Raw genomic sequence first — 15,507 nt, 5'->3', positions numbered from 1 at the left:
AGAGAGTGGGTGACTCAAGCAGGGGAAGAGGAACTCACTCCAGATGTGGTTTTCAGATAGAGGCACCTAACTTACCCTGTTGTATACAGGGTGTGATGCTGCTTCATCTGGAAACACTAAGCCTGTTTGGCCTTTTTGGTTAAGACCATGCTGTTCCTCTTTGGCTGCAGAGAGTTTTCCTGGAAGTGAGGGTCAGCTCCCACAGGAGTTGGATGTAGGGCTGGGAATGGCTAGGAGAGATTCTCCAGGACTTTATCTTCATATTTTACTCAAAACAAGCCCATGAAAAGAAAATAATGAATAGGTTTGAAAAGACCAGTTGATTTAGGTGTATTAGATTACATGCCTTGATGGCCATTACAAGCCAGCATCTGCAGCCAGGCCTGGGAAGCTGCTCCCCTTGACCTGGGTTGCCTCTGGCTGGGAACAGACTCACCTCTGAGTGCACAGTGACACCCAGTGGCAGGGGACACTGCCCGTGGCTCTGCTGGCCAGGTCCACCGGCCTTCTGGCAAGGCCTGCCATGCTCTGGGGCTTCAGAAAGCAGAGCAAAAGCAGTTATCTCCATCCCACAAGCCGCCGGCTGCATTGACGAGGTCATAGATTCTGTTTGATGATGTCACACCTGGGTGCTCTGGAGAACCTTTTGATATCACAAGCCCAGTGTGACATCACAGGGTGACTGAGGAGGAGCTGTTCTTAGAGGTTTTCCTCTCTTTCAGATTTTCTTCAATGACCCCGCACAGGAGCCAGTTGAGGACGTGTTCCTCACGGAGCTGCGCACCCAGGTGCAGGACAGCGTCTCCCACAAAGGTCCGTGCATGCCCCCAAGTTGAGTCCTGCATCAGGAGCTGCCATCCTGGGCGGGGGTCCTGCCGGCCCCAGCTCCCACTGACCCTGTCCCTCAGCCTCCAGCAGTCAAGGCCATGACGTGGGGCAATATCCCTTTTTCCCTGATGAGCAGGAGGCCTCCCTGAATGTCTCCAACTCCCTCTCGAGCACATGACACCAGGCTAAATGAGAGACCTTGGGGTCACTGGTTCCTGGTCTCAACCAGGTTTTGTAGACTGTGGCTTTGGTTGTCTCCATGACCCTCTGAAGTTGGACCAGCACTATATTTTTGTTGAGGAAACAAGCTAGGCTTTACATCCATCCCCTTTGCCAGATATTTTCCTTGTTAGAAATTCTGCTTCTTTGAGTTGCCAGTGATGGGACAAGGGTGCTTGAAGGCTGGACCATTACAGAGGTCACATCCAGCCCTTCCATCAGTGCACCCCAGTGTCCAATCCAATGGACGGGCACGGATCCTCGAGTGAGTCCATCTCACTGGACCCTTTAAGTGCACAGAGCCTCAACGAGGAGAGAGGGATGGTGTGCTAGCTCACGACTGCTGTGTGATGGAGGGGGTGGCTCATCCCATGAGAGGACCCCTCTCTGCTGACCACAGACAGGTGGGATGAGTGAAATCTCAATCCTACGTTGTTCCCTCCTTGCAGAGTTAAGCATGACCAAGAAGAAAATGACCCTGGATGGCCCTGGCATAGATCTCACAGTAACATACAGAAAGGTAAGGGGGACTCTGGGCAGCCCAAAATATCTCTGTCCACAGAGAGCTGTCCACAGCTCCCAAAAGGAGCGCTCTGGCCCTCCTTCTTTCCTCTGGAATTGCACTCCAGTAGAAGACAGAGAGGTCCTGGTGAATTTTAAAAGCTTATTAGCTAACCCCGCATTTGTGAAAAAATTCCCCCAAACCTCTCCATGTCTAACCTCTCTGCCAGGGTGAATTAACAGCCTTTCCTGCAGGTTGTGGTGAGCGACCGGGTGAAGGAGCTGACAACGTCCCTGCGCTCCACAGGTCTGGTGATGAAAGCCATCCCAGCTGATGAGGCTGAAGGTGGGTTCCTCCTGCTTGAGGCCTTGCGAAGAGGGTTTGCTGAGTTTTCTGGTGCTCAGTAGAGTAAATCTGACCATAGTACTTAGTGCTAAGTGCCTGCGCTGTGGGGGTTGAATCAGTGACATGCGTATATGGATATCACCACAGTTTGTGGTTGCATGTTTTCTCATGAATGACGTGCCTGGGGCTCCCTGTAACATGGGGTTCAGCACAACCATAATCTAGGCTTGGAAGCATCTTCCTCTTGCTGCAGCCTTCCTCTTTTACCTTGCCCTTAGCATAGCCTCTGAGGTTTCCACCCTGAGCATGATCCCATGCAAACCCTTAGCCCATGGAGCTTGCTGGAGTCCTCCTTTTCTGCTGTCCTATGTATCCCATGGACCCCTGGCAGTGCACTTGAGTGTAGGATCTGGCACCAGTCCCACTCAAAGCTGAGCTGAGATCATGCCATGGTCCAAGTCTAACATGCTGCTTCTATTGCAGATTTGGTGTGTCTGAATGTGAACATCACCGAAATCATTAAGATCAACAACTTGTCAGGACGATCGTTCTCAGTAAGTAGATGTGGATGCTCACAGTCCTGGAAGGGCTGGCCAGTGCGTGGAAATCCCTACGACAATGGTGAAAGGGGAAACACTGTGCGGGGAAGGAGAAGGCTTTGGGGCCACCCTGCTCAGAGAGTGATTTGAAACTACTTTCCACGGAAAAGTCTAGATTTTTGAGCCAAAGCCCCAAATGCCACCCCTGCTACTCAATGCCACATTGAATCCTGTCTCAGGAAATCTGAAGGACTGAGCTGCTACTGGGGTGATTCAGTGCCTCTAATTGCCAACTCAATGATCGATATGCAAGAGATGGGACTGAAAACTTGGGCTTCTGTCCTTTTTGTTTTATGTGAAAGTTCAAGTAGACCCCAGAGGACACGCTGCCCCATGGGATTGTATCACTGCAGTTAGGGTGTCTTAAATATTATTGTGCCTTGGTCATTTGGGGTTGCCCTGGAGCCTCCAGTCTCTCAGCTGGTATTTTTAGCTAGCCAGCGCAGTTTTGCTTATTTTCACCTGGCTTTTGGAAACACCAAGGTACTGTGGCCCACGCTGGCCTCCAAGATACACCATGGCCCTGGAGAACAGACCATGCTCTGCATCAGATATCCCAAATCTTGCAACGTGTGCAAGTATTGCCAGTTTGGAAGGTTTGCCCTTGCAAAATTCGATCAGGTTGTGATTACAGAAAAAGGACAAGAGAGACACCTACACTTCCCTCCTTAAACAAGTCACATTGTGTCACATATGAGGTTAAAAAAAAGAGAGAAATTTCATAATTTATCCCTTTCATACCCAGTACACACACACTCCCCATCACCGCACAGCCCAGGGAAGTGAAGTGAGACACTCACTGGGCTCTTCCTCCTCTCTCAATACAGGCTGTGGCAAACAGGTTGAAAACATGCAATATCAAAATCAGGAGCAGAGAGCAGAGGCCCTTCATGGTGTGTCTGGACAAAGACAGCAGAAGAACCTACAGAAATGTGATCAGGTGAGAATGCCCCACACGCTCTGAGCACCTCACTGGTGACCTTGCATCCCGCCCTGCAAGGGCTCCCAAGGTAGCAGAACGGTTTCCTAGGGAGTCCTAGTCCTGATCCTCATACATGACAAAAGACCCATGGGCAAATACATTGCTTGTCTAAGGAAGGCAGGGCAGAGTGGTGCGCTCCTACCTTTGTGTTTTGGGGTAAGGCTTTACCCAAAACCACCTTTGTGTTTTTGTGAAAAACAAAATGGTTCTTCCATATTAAGTAAGGTGGTGTCATTAAGACAGTGGAAGGATAGGTACCTCCAGGGACAAACTCAGATCTTAGACACTCAGATTGATGATATTAAACTAGAAGGATCTGTGGACTCCCTCGAGGGTAGTGAGGCCTTACAGAGAGATCTGGATAGGTTAGAGAGCTGCGCAATCACCAACCATATGAAATTTAAGAAGAACAAGTGCCAGATTGTCCACCTGGGATGGGGTAATCCTGGTTATATGTACAAACTGGGGGCTGAGAGGCTGGAGAGCAGCCCCATGGAAAGAGATCTGGGGGTTTGGGATGATGGTAAGTTGAATACGAGTCAACTGTGTGTCCTGGCAGCAAAAAGGGCCAACCGTGTCCTGGGGTGCATCAAGCACAGCATAGCTAGCCGGTCGAGGGAGGTGATTGTCCCACTCTACACTGCGCTGGTGCGGCCCCACCCCGAGTGCTGTGTGCAGTTTTGCACACCTCAATATAAGAAAGACATCAAACTATTAGAGTTTGTCCAGAGGAGGGTGACCAAGATGGTGAAAGGTCTCAAGGGCAAGAGTTATACGGAGTGGCTGAGATCACTTGGCTTATTCAGCTTGGAGAAGAGAAGGCTGAGGGTTGACCTCACTGCTGAGGGATGACCTCATAGAATCATGGAATCTTTTTGGTTGGAAAGGACCTTTGAGATCATCGAGTCCAACCATTAACCTAACACAGCCAAGTCCAACACTAAACCACTAAACCATATCCTTAAGCACCACGTCTACTAGTCTTTTAAATATATCCCGGGATGGTGACCATTCCCTGTGACTTCATCACAGTCTATAACTTCCTCAAGGGGGGCAGTGGAGAGGGAGGTGCTGATCTCCTCTCTCTGGTGACCAGCGATAGGACATGAGGAAATGAAATTAAGCTGTGTCAGGGGAAGTTCAGATTGGACATTAGGAAAAGGTTCTCCACCGAGAGGGTGGTCGGTCACTGGAACAGGCTCCTCAGAGAAGTGGTCATGGCATCAAGCCTGTCAGAGTTCAAGGAACGTCTGGATGAAGTCTTAGTCATATGGTTTAGTTTCAGGTCGTCCTGCGAGGAGCAGGGAGCTGGACTTGATGATCCTTATGAGTCCCTTCCAACTTGAGGTATTCTATGATTCTATGATCTCTTTAATCATATCATGGAGCTGATGCTCTCTGCACTGACTGCGTTCCTCACCAGGTTATCTCAAACATACAATGGTGCGGGGGAGAGAATTCAGCCCTGTGAAAACAGCAGGGATCAATGTGTCTGTAGTAGTCGTAGTGACATATGATGTGTTGGAAGTGAACAGACAGGGTTTGTGGTTCATCAGACTCTGGTCCTCAAGGGCTGATTTGCACATGCAGTAAATATGTTCTTGTGCTCTTGCAGCGTGGAAGTGTCCCCTTGCCTAGAGCCCAGCTACTGCTTGCAAAAGACAAGGACAATGAAATTCAGCCTGCACGAAACAGAAGATGTGGGGCTTGTGAAATACATGCCCAAGTCTCTGCTGTTGCCTATCAACACATTTGCAGGCATCATCCAGTGAACAAAATGAGAAAAAGCTGATATGAGTGGTGTGACATTGCGTCATCACAGAGGAGATGGAAAAAGAAAACACACTAAAAGCCACCAACAGTGATTTTACAACGGTAATGGTGTAAAAAGCTGCAACAGCAGAGGTGGGTAGGGCTCAGGGAGGACAGCCGTGCCCTGCTGAATGACAGTGATGACCACAGCTAAGAGCCCCCTGCCAAGGGGCAGAGGGTTGCTGAAGAACTGAGTTTTAACCGTTTGCACAAGTCAGGGAAAACCTTTGAGCTTCTTCATTTCAGGAAGACTGGGGAAAATACAGCTGATGTGCTGGTGCTTGCTGTGCTTGTGGATCACAGTTGCCATCAGTAATATCTATTATGGTTACATCTCACAGCCTGGCAGGGGATCGGGGCTGTTGCGCTGGGTTCTGCACAGCAAACTCTTCATTCTGGCACAGGGTGATGTATTTGGGCAAACCAGCAATTATTCCTCTGACTGGTTTAGGAAACCTCATTGCAAGCCTGACCACAACTGGGAGAGCATGTGTGTTTAATGCAGCTTCTGTGGAAGCTGGTGGAAAACCTGCTGTTGTTTCAAAGGGGCCACACAAAGCATCGATGAATGGTGTGAAACAGGGACATGGGAAATCCAGCGCGATATTTGGCAGAGATGAACGGGGCAAGAACAGCTCAGGCTGCCCAGACAGTGCTGTGGGATATGCTCGGCTGTGAACGGTATAGATCTGCTTCAAGAAGAAACCTTATCCGAGCAGACAACAGAGGCTGCACAACAGCTCTTTGATGTCTGAGCTGTTCCTTTGAGTCCACCTGGGATTTTGCTGTGGCTTCACTAAGTGACCTCTCTGCATCTGGTCTGGAGCCTCACGAGCACCGGTTGCGTTCCTCCAGTTGTACATCAAGGGAACAACCACCTACAACCCCAGCAGCAGAGGACCTCCTCCGTGAGGTCAGCCAGCAATACCTCTGCATCCCGGTCTGCCTTGCAGTCCTGGTTTGGTCTGTGTCTGCTGTGCAGGTAAGAGATGTAGAAGAGTGGAGCATTGCTCCTGGGAATGACAGATGGGCAGGATGCCTGCAAGACTTCTTCATTCCTTTCCTCTGCTGCTGCCATGGTGTAGAAACCCTCCCCTGGTTTGCAGATGGGCCGGGCTGAGCAGCAACAGCACAGCTCCTGCTTCCACCCGGGCTCAGACTAAGCTGGTGTTAAGGATGATCGTGTAGGAGGACCCTGTCTTCATTCCAGTTTGTGGCTGACTGAAAGAAAGGAAGAAACACAATGTGTATTTACTGACTTTCTGAATGGGATCTGTGGTTTCTGGGGTGTCTCCGGGGAGTCTTCCCTAAATTCATGTTGGAGGGGATTTGGGGGCATTCCTTCTATGACACTATCATTTTTTTATTCTCTTGGCTCCCAGATAACTCGTTACCTGGGTTGCCTTCACTCAGGGGTGCTTGCTTGGATCAGTAGCCCAAAGAAAGTGTCCTTTAGCTTTGTATATGTGCATAGCAGCTATTCCCGGTCATCTCTGGCTGTCACCGACAGGGAGTCCTGGGAGCCAGCTCTGTGCTAGAGGGTGATGCTGACCCAGCTGCAGTGGCATTGGCAAACCCTGATGTTAGCTCCGATGGCTGGGGACAAATCCACCCCTCTGTCCTGTCCGTGCCAGGTCTGCCCAGCCCTGGGGAGCTGTACCTCTGGGAAGTCACCTCTTTTTAACCACCCACACCTGGAACAAGGAGCCCACCTCCAGGTATCCCAGTTTGGGGTACTGGAGAGGAGTTTCCCTTCCACAGAACTGCTCTGAGATTGTGGGTTGTCTTGGCTGCTTAGGCCCCATGGAAATCTTCTTTGCATTTCTTTTCACGTGCACAAAGCTTTAGGGGTTCAGCCCTCAGACTTCCCTGGTCCTTCTCTTTGCCAACAAGCACAGGACTGCTGTATTCCTGCACTTGTCCCGCGTTGTCACCTGGCATAGCAAGCTTCCTGTTCCCAACCTAAAGGTTTATTCACCTCACCACTGAAACACACTTCTCAGGGCACAGCAGCCCTAAAGCTCTCGGCAGGTGCTGGGCTATTTAGCAGTGTCAAAACCTCCACGTCCCAATGAAATATTTAATCACAAATCAGCACCAACAGTTGAAAGATCATGTTGGGCAACAGCAACATGACCATTTCCTAAGGAAGCTACCTTGAAATGCTGGCAGACACAGCCCCTCGCTCCCAGCTGAGCCAAGCACAGTCCCTGTCCTCCCACAGGAGTCACAAGGCTGCAAGATCTCAGCAACAGCGTTCGGTTCTTCAGCACTGTTTTTCACCTCACGAGTCAAAAATTGTTGATGCCCACCAATGCCAGACTTAGGCAGCGAACATCCCGGCCCTGAAGAAAGTTGAAATTACACAGGAGACTCAGAAACAACTCAGGAAACGCCTGCTTGCACCAGCTGTTTTCCTCTGTGAGCTGCTGCATAGGGTAACCCAGGGTTTAAGGGGTGACCAGTGTCTCTTCACACCTCTGTGCCCTTGGGGCTTCATTGGGAGGTTCGTGTACCCTGGCACACAAGGCAAATGCTTACAAAGCCAAGAGACCATGCCCTGGGTTGGACTGTGGTTTGCGGTGTCCAGAGTTTACTCTGTACAGTTGTAAATGATGTAGATGGATTATAAGTTATTTGTATAGGTGTCAGAGATGGATCTGTATCAGAAGGTGCAATCCTTTTAATGCCAATTAAAAAAAATAGAAAAAAACCAGCAGAAACTGACAGTTTCAGGTGTTTTTATGTTTGTATGTGGCTGGGGTGGGCAGGGAATAAGCTGGTAGGAACAGAAAGACATCAGTGTCACTTGACCCTCTGTGTTTGATGTCTTATCCTCCCTGCCTGGGGACTACATTACATTGAGATTTCATGGCCAAAGAGCTCTTTTGTGAAGGGAAGGGGAGAAATGGCTGAATTGCAGAAATTTGGAAGCAGTATTCTATAACCCCTATGCTGGCTGCCCCTCGATTCCTCTCTGTGCTGGTACGCTGTCCCCACAGCCTGTTCCCCTCAAAGTCTGTCACTTCAAAGCACCCTGTTCCCTCAGCTGGGCCAGCACTTGGCACGGCACACGTAGGCTTGGGCTGGGAAAGGGGTGAAGTGCTGGCTTTCTCCAAGCATCGTCTAGAGCCCACTGATCCTACTGACCACAGGAGCTGATCATTGAGAGAGCAGAAACAGTTCATGAACTCACATTAACAAACAAGCACAGCTGTGAGAAAGAGAACTTCACAGGTTCTTTTATTTACCCCTTAAAATTGCAGGCAGCTAACGCAAATCACAGAGTACAGGGACAGTGTTCAGGTATACCTTGTACCCAGGAACTGCTGGCTTCAGAGCAGCTCCATCTTCTGCACAGGGTCTGGGTGAAATGCCTGGAGGAACGTGGCAGGTGGACTTCAAGGAGATAAGGGTGGACACAATCGCCTGGAGACTGCGAAAGTACAGGAAACCTGAGTGCAGGGTGCCTTCATAAATAGCAGAGCCTGGAGGTAGGGCTTGCAGGCACAAACCCTCCTGGCACAGCTGTGTTAGGGGTTTTACCTGGTAGGATTCCCCACCTCCCTCCAGCTCATTGGAGAGACTCCCAGCGTTTCAGAGTCGCTCCTGAATACATTTATTTAAGCCATTATATCACACCTGTCTCTGTTACACCAAAATGCCCCCAGCTCTCTCTGCGTGCCCAGCGTGTTGCCAAGCAGAGATGCAAACAGGTCTCCAGTGGATGGTGGCTGATGCTGAGCTGGCTTGGCCAGAGTCCATGTGTGTCCCTGCATGGGGGCTTGGTGTGTCACCCCACGGTCCCAGCTGCGTTATGACAGGTCTGGCTCCCAGTGTGAGACACTGCCGCCCCCTCCTCCTGCACAAACCCAGACCAGCTCGGGTGGCAAGCAGCACTTTGGCACTTGCAGGTAGTAAAGGTGATCCCCAGCCAGCTGCCTGTGAGCTCTGCATCCTGAACAACTTCCTCCTTCCATCACTGCTCCCAAAATACTGCCTAGCACAACCTGAAAATACCCACTGGCTGTAAATTATTAAACACTTTGTGAAAAAAGAATAAAAATCACCTCTTTTCCAAGGAGCATTCTGCACCAAAATTAAAACCTTCAGAGGCAGAATGAACCCAGCAATAAGATATCCTGGTATAGAACACTTTTACATATAGAAAGAAAATTCATCTCCCACCAGTTCCATGGGAAAACCCACGGACTAATCAAGGTGAGGGGACAACGTCGTGTGGCCACCATTAACAGTGGATCAATGTATCTTTGTCGTATGACCTCCCCAGCAGTACTGCTGCAAATTGCTGGGAATAAATCAGCTCTAACATCAGTGTCCACAGCCCCGTGTGTGATTTCAGCAGCTCTCTGCTCAGGCAGCTCTTCCCTTTTCTTGGCTGAACTTGCTGGGCCCTCCATGGGCACGCAGCGTCCAGGCGGTCCTGCCTGCCTTTGCCCTGCAGCATTCAGAGGACAGACCATAAAGCCAAATGAGAGCAGTCTTCAAACACAGCTGGGATAAATGCAGAATGGGGGAAAAGCTCCTCTTAAAGGTGTTTCAAAGCAAGGAAAATGTGATCTCCCCATGTCTTGCTTCTAGCTCATCAAAGTCGAGCCTCTGCTGGTTCCTGCGCTGTGCTATGCTGTTGGCGTGTGTTCTCGGCGTGACCCCAGGGGCTGAAAACAACTCCATGGGATTTTGGTGTCATCACAGCCACTGAAACAGTCCCTGTGAACACCGTTTGCATGAACACGTGACATGCCACGCAGAACAGCTGGCTACAAAGCACTGTAGTAAAGCAGGACTATGAACACATCACTCAATGCATGGGAACAAAAATGAAGAGTCTGTGCTGAAGGAAGGGTGTTCCCCATCACAAAAGATGATTTAGGAGATCTAACTGCACCGAGCTTCTGAATTCAGTGATTCATGAGCCCATTTTTATGTGTTTCCTTGCATCTTGCCCACTGCCACAGCAGAGGCATTGCCACATCTGCAGGGACTGGCTGGAGACCACCAGCACCAGAATAACTGTTCCCTTATGGAGATGCACAGCGTAAATGCTCAGCACACAGCCCTTGCTGAGGTCCGCAGGGCTTGAAAGGAGAGGAGCAGAGTGAAGGCATTAGCACCGAGAGGAGCTGTGAGCAGAGAGCTGTGAGGGTCACGAGACGCAGCTGCAACTGTGGCAGCTGCCCTAAAGCAGCTTAAACTGTCAGGGTGTAAAATTAATTTGGGAATGCTCGGGATAAGATGAAAGCCAGGAACGATGCAAAGAGGGATCAGTGCTTGCTGTGGGATTAGGATGTAAATTTGTTTTCTGACATTCATAGAAATAAGCCCTAACAGCCCTGAGCCAGACTGGCTGGCTTCTACAAGGGAGTTATGGAGTTAGATTACAGTCACCGGTGATAAGCGGGGATATGGCTGCCCAGATGAGCCGGTTACCTGTCAGTGGGCAGGGGAGGGATGCTACAGACAGGCAGAGGATCCAGGCCACTTCAGAGAAAAAAATCCCCCACATCCCTTATCTTGTGTGTGAGAGGCAGCAGAGCCTCTCTGCTCCTTCTTGCAGCGGCTGGGATGCTCCTGGTGGGGGAAAGACCTTGGTACAGCGACCATGGACACCCCATGGCCATGGTCATCCATGTCCTATCCCACGGCAGCCTGGGCCTTCATCTTACCCACGCTCTGCAAATCTTATTGCCTCCAGGATAAGGTTAAAAATAAATGACTGTAAAGGATCGAAAACAAATGTTAATCTGGAGAGGAAGCATTAAATGTGAGCTCATATATTCAGCCTGGGTGTCGCAGTCAGGTTTCACAGGCCACTGGCCATGTAGCAAAGCCTGGCTCCCTGCCCAGTGCACCCCCAAAAACACCCTCCCGGCCTTGTGCACCAGGGGGGCTCCTCGGCCCCATCACGGCCCGCGGGACCTCCTTGTCCCCCCGGGACGCCGGGGCTGAGGGGCCCGGGGCTGAGGGGGCCGGGGCTGAGGGCCCCGGGGCTGATGCGGCCGCGCTGAGGACCCCGCGGGGAGGGAACGCGGCGGGACGCGGCCCTTCTCCTCCCGGCCGGCAGGCGGCGCTGTCCTCCCCACCGCCCGCCGTCTCCTAGCAACGGGGCGGGCCCGGGGCGCGGCCCCGCGGGCGGTGGCAGGTGCGGGCCGGGACAGACCGGGACAGGCCGGGCGGGCGGCGGCGGCGACCCGCGCCCTGCAGGTACGGTCACCGCCGCCCAGAGGAGTGGGGGGTGAGCCCGGAGGAGGAGCATGCGGCGGCGACATGAACGAGCAGTGGGACGTCGGCCGGGCCCTGGCCCTCTCCGGCCTCTTCCATGTCCTGCAGGGCGCGGGCAGAGCCTGCGCGGCCCCGTTCCTGACGCTGTACCTCCGGTACCTGGGGCTGCCGGCCCCGCTGGTGGGCGTCGTGGCCGGAGCCCAGTACCTGGTGGCAGCTCTCTGGGCTCCCCTCTGCTCCTGCTGCTCTAAGAGCCGCAGGAAGAGGCGCCTTCTGGTTGCCAGCTCCTTGCTGGGCTCGGCGGGGGCCAGCCTGCTGCTCACCCTCATCCCACCCGCTGATGGGGACGCGGGGTACAAGTACTGTAACGTCAGCCAGCAGCTGGGTGACCGAGGGGCTGCCACCACGGTGCCCAGTCTGGGCACGAGCAGCTACAGTGTTTTAAACATGAGTGCTCTTATGAATGCAAAAACTGCGTCAAAAGAAACAATGCAAACAACTGCCGATGTTTTGATAGCGAGCAGAGAGCCAACACCAACCAGTTCAGCCTTCCAGGGATTACTTGGCCTGACAGATACGCCTGAGGAAAAAGGCAGAAGGGTTGGTGAAGGTGATACAAAGACAAATGGCTACTTGGATGGTCCCTTCAGATGGACAGCTTCTGTGAAAGCAGTTAACCAGAAGACACGAGAACCAGAAATGCCGGCTTCCTACAGACCTCCCTTACGTGGACTCGAGAACGAAATGAGCAGTGTGGGTTCTGCTGCAATAGATCTTGCTGATAATGCTGAAGAAAGCCTTTCTGCTACTGAAAGTAATGAGCTTTCTTTGTTTAAAAGAACTATTCCTACTTTTGGAGATGCTTATGTGTCTGGAAGCCTTTCAGACCACCAGAAGGATGCTCAAGGTGGCAGCTTTGAGGCTGTGCAAAACATCTTTCAGGACAGAAAGAATAAGATTTTTCTTATGGTACTGGGTGCTGTCGTGCTTTGGGAGCTGTTGGCTACTTCTTCCGAATGGACAGTGGATGAGAATTTCTATGAATATCTCGACTTCGTTGATGCAAGTGACAGGTATGGCAAGCTGTGGATCTGGAGTTACCTGGGTGCATCTGTAGGCGCCTGCAGCATTGCTGTATTTGTGGACCAATTGAACTGCTTCATCAGCGGTACAATCACCCGCCTCGCTGTCCATTTCTATGGCTACGCTCTCCTTATAATACCGTCATTGCTTGTCAGTGTCTTTTTTCCCATCCATGTTCCCAAGAAAACTGTCCGTGTTAACAAGACCGCCAAAGCCCTGGCCCTGCTGTGGAGCGACAGCCAAGCGATCCTGTACACCATCACCATCGTCCTCACTGGTGCGGCTGGGTCTGCAGTGCACAACTTTCTCTTCTGGCAGATGCAGGACCGAGGCAGCAGTGAGCTGTACATGGGGCTCGCTGTGGCCGTTGGGCTACTTGCTGAAATTTTGCTTTATTTCTTCAAATGGAAGTTGCTGAGGACTTTCTCAAGCAGCAAAATTGTTGTAGTCAGTCTAAGCCTCCTGGCAGTACAGCTTCTGTGCTACTCCTTCTTGTGGACAGCGTGGTCAGCTCTCCTTATCCAGGTTTTATCTGCCTTCAGTAGCGGTGCTTTGTGGTGGGTGGTTAGCATGATGGTGGAAGACATAGCCACTCCAGGCATGGAGAGGTCCCTGCACACTGTTCTCCAGGGACTCTGCTACTGTGGAGGAGCAAGCTTGGGCAGTTTTGCAGGAGGATTTGTTGTGAAGCACTTTGGCCTAGCAGTTCTGTACAGGGCGTGCTGCATATGCCTGGTGCTGTGGCTCTTCTTGTTCTTAATTGTCCAGTCTAAATTGCCACGGCAGAAAAAAAATAATTATTCTCGTCTCCTGGCTGCTGATTTGAGCAATGTGAGTGACTCTGACGAGGAGAACGAGAGGGACTGGCTGGTAAAGGCTATGAAGGATAAAAGCTTTAATAGGAGTTGGTCCCAACAGCACGGGATCAACTAATCTGTACTTGAATGTAGGAGGTGGGGTGGTAACATGCTGTGATGATGATGCCCAGAAACGGCCATTAATTCTAAAGTGCTAAATATATATGGTATATATCTGACAGGATAGATTTTTATTTAAAAAATGTTATAAATCTTTTTGTTTTCTTAATTTGTAACATTCTTGTAGTAATTTTTCCTTTTTAACTTATGTTAAAAAGTTTCCTTTTTAACTTATGTTTTGCTTCCAAAATCATAACAAGGAATTTCAGGTATACATTTGCTGAAACGAATGTAGTTAAGTTTTTAGTCAAAAAGCAAACTTGAATTCTTGCTCCCCAGAGCTGATGCTGTGGAAGCTGCGAGCAAAAACTGTGACCTGTACTTCGACACAATTGAATGAAAAATATTGCAATGCTGACAGCACACTAAACTTTTTCAAGGTGCTGTGTCTGTGAACTCCTTTCACTGAATAAGGGATGTGAATAAAAAACTGGTTCATTTGCTCTGCTTTGATTTGTAAAATCATGTTTTGCTACAGACTGTCTGTCTTCTCTTGTTTTGCGATTTAAGCGTGCTTCTGCGTCGGCATCTATTGGAAAAATACCTACTGTGTCTGCTCACAGTCAGTGCCCGCTGGCTGTCCAAATTCAGCAGAGCAGCCTGTGGACTTCCTTGTGTTTGTTTACCTAAGGTGGCACCCAGCATTCAGGGTGACCAGGAAGCAGTCTGCCCTCCTGATCTGAGTAACTTCTGTGGGCTGGGAATTAACGTAGGGCGATATCCAGTCAGAAGGAACTTGGCACTGGTTGAAGCTGGTGGTCCTCCCTGGGTCAGTTTAGCCTGAGGGCAGCCCTCTTCTCACATTTCCTATTTAGAGCTAAATCTGTGTCCTGAATGGGGCCTGCTAAGTCCAGAAGGATCCTCAAGCTGCCTTATCTGCCTTGCCTTAACCTTAAAAGCACACAGATTTCTACACCTCTTCAATAGGTAAGATTTGCTTGCAAATGAAAAATTGGTGGTCTGATCTCATTAAAAGATCTGTGTCAGACCTTAAACGGGGCTGGCGGAGGAGCTTTGAGCCTCACAGTCCTTTCAGCTACCATCAAAAGCTGCTGTCAGTTTATTAGGTACTTCCTTGGTCAAGTGACTACATCATTCCTTTGTAGAGAGATGGATTTTAATAACACCTTCCTAATGTTTTACAAGCCATGAGACAGCTGTAAAAAGCAGAATATTTATTTAAATGTGTAGTTAATATGTAATATGTAAGTGGCATTGCAATCTGTCACCCTACTGCATTTCTCAGTAGAAAGCGGTTGGAGAAAAGGAAAAGCAATGCCATTGAAGATAATCTCTTTCTCTGCATCGATTCCAGATTATCTGTACATGAAATGCTTTCAGGGCAATTAGCTCTCTCTTTTCCTGGCACAAATCACTACGCCATACAGAATACTCTACTAGAATGACTCTATAGATAGAATTGTTCTCGTGCCAAGAATAGCTGGAACTTTTTATTAAGATGTTACCTTCTCCCAGGAATTCAAACTCAAGTTGAGAACAATTTTAGTGTCAAGAATTTATCCCAGCCTTATTATCATATAATACCTCAGGAACTCCAATTACTTGTTAATAGAGCATCTGACTTCAGTCTTGAGTAACGTAACTGCAAGCAGCACATCATGGAGCCGTGTGTGCTTTTGTGAGATGAACGCTGCAGAAATAGCTGGAATGGTTTGAAATGCAGTTGCTTTAGCTGGAAGTGACTGCCCTCATTTGAAGCCAATTAAATGGGTTATATCTGCTCTCTTTATCTGCTTCAGCACAAAATCTGCTGCTGTAATTCCAGTTTTGCAAAGAGAAACCTTGAAATGAGAAGTGCTTGTGCAATCTGTCCTGTGACCGTGGTGCAGGGGTGATAACGGCTGCCTGGCAGAGCCACGGTGTGACTCTCCTGGGCTCTTACCTCTGTGGTCGTTT

General features: G+C 50.0%; 2 protein-coding genes across 2 annotated transcripts in view; both read left to right on the top strand.

Moving 5' to 3' along the window:
* The window catches only part of PIK3R6 (phosphoinositide-3-kinase regulatory subunit 6), a 31,774-nt gene extending 23,764 nt beyond the window's left edge, over positions 1–8,010 (top strand). The window contains 6 exon segments of the mRNA XM_068413170.1: positions 723–813; positions 1,497–1,567; positions 1,804–1,894; positions 2,378–2,448; positions 3,321–3,433; positions 5,091–8,010. Of these exon segments, the coding sequence (XP_068269271.1) occupies positions 723–813; positions 1,497–1,567; positions 1,804–1,894; positions 2,378–2,448; positions 3,321–3,433; positions 5,091–5,247 (594 nt within the window). The 3' untranslated portion in view covers positions 5,248–8,010.
* A 2,703-nt stretch (positions 8,011–10,713) lies between these two features.
* Positions 10,714–13,628, top strand: MFSD6L (major facilitator superfamily domain containing 6 like). The gene is made up of 3 exons (XM_068413548.1): positions 10,714–10,744; positions 11,194–11,349; positions 11,409–13,628. Exons 1-3 carry the CDS (start codon positions 10,714–10,716, stop codon positions 13,544–13,546), a joined length of 2,325 nt encoding a protein of 774 aa, XP_068269649.1. The 3' UTR covers positions 13,547–13,628.
* Positions 13,629–15,507: the final 1,879 nt, after the last annotated feature.

Source organism: Nyctibius grandis, chromosome 15 (assembly GCF_013368605.1).
Source record: "Nyctibius grandis isolate bNycGra1 chromosome 15, bNycGra1.pri, whole genome shotgun sequence".
NCBI classification, from domain to species: domain Eukaryota; kingdom Metazoa; phylum Chordata; class Aves; order Nyctibiiformes; family Nyctibiidae; genus Nyctibius; species Nyctibius grandis.
This window is presented reverse-complemented; position numbering and strand designations above follow the sequence as displayed.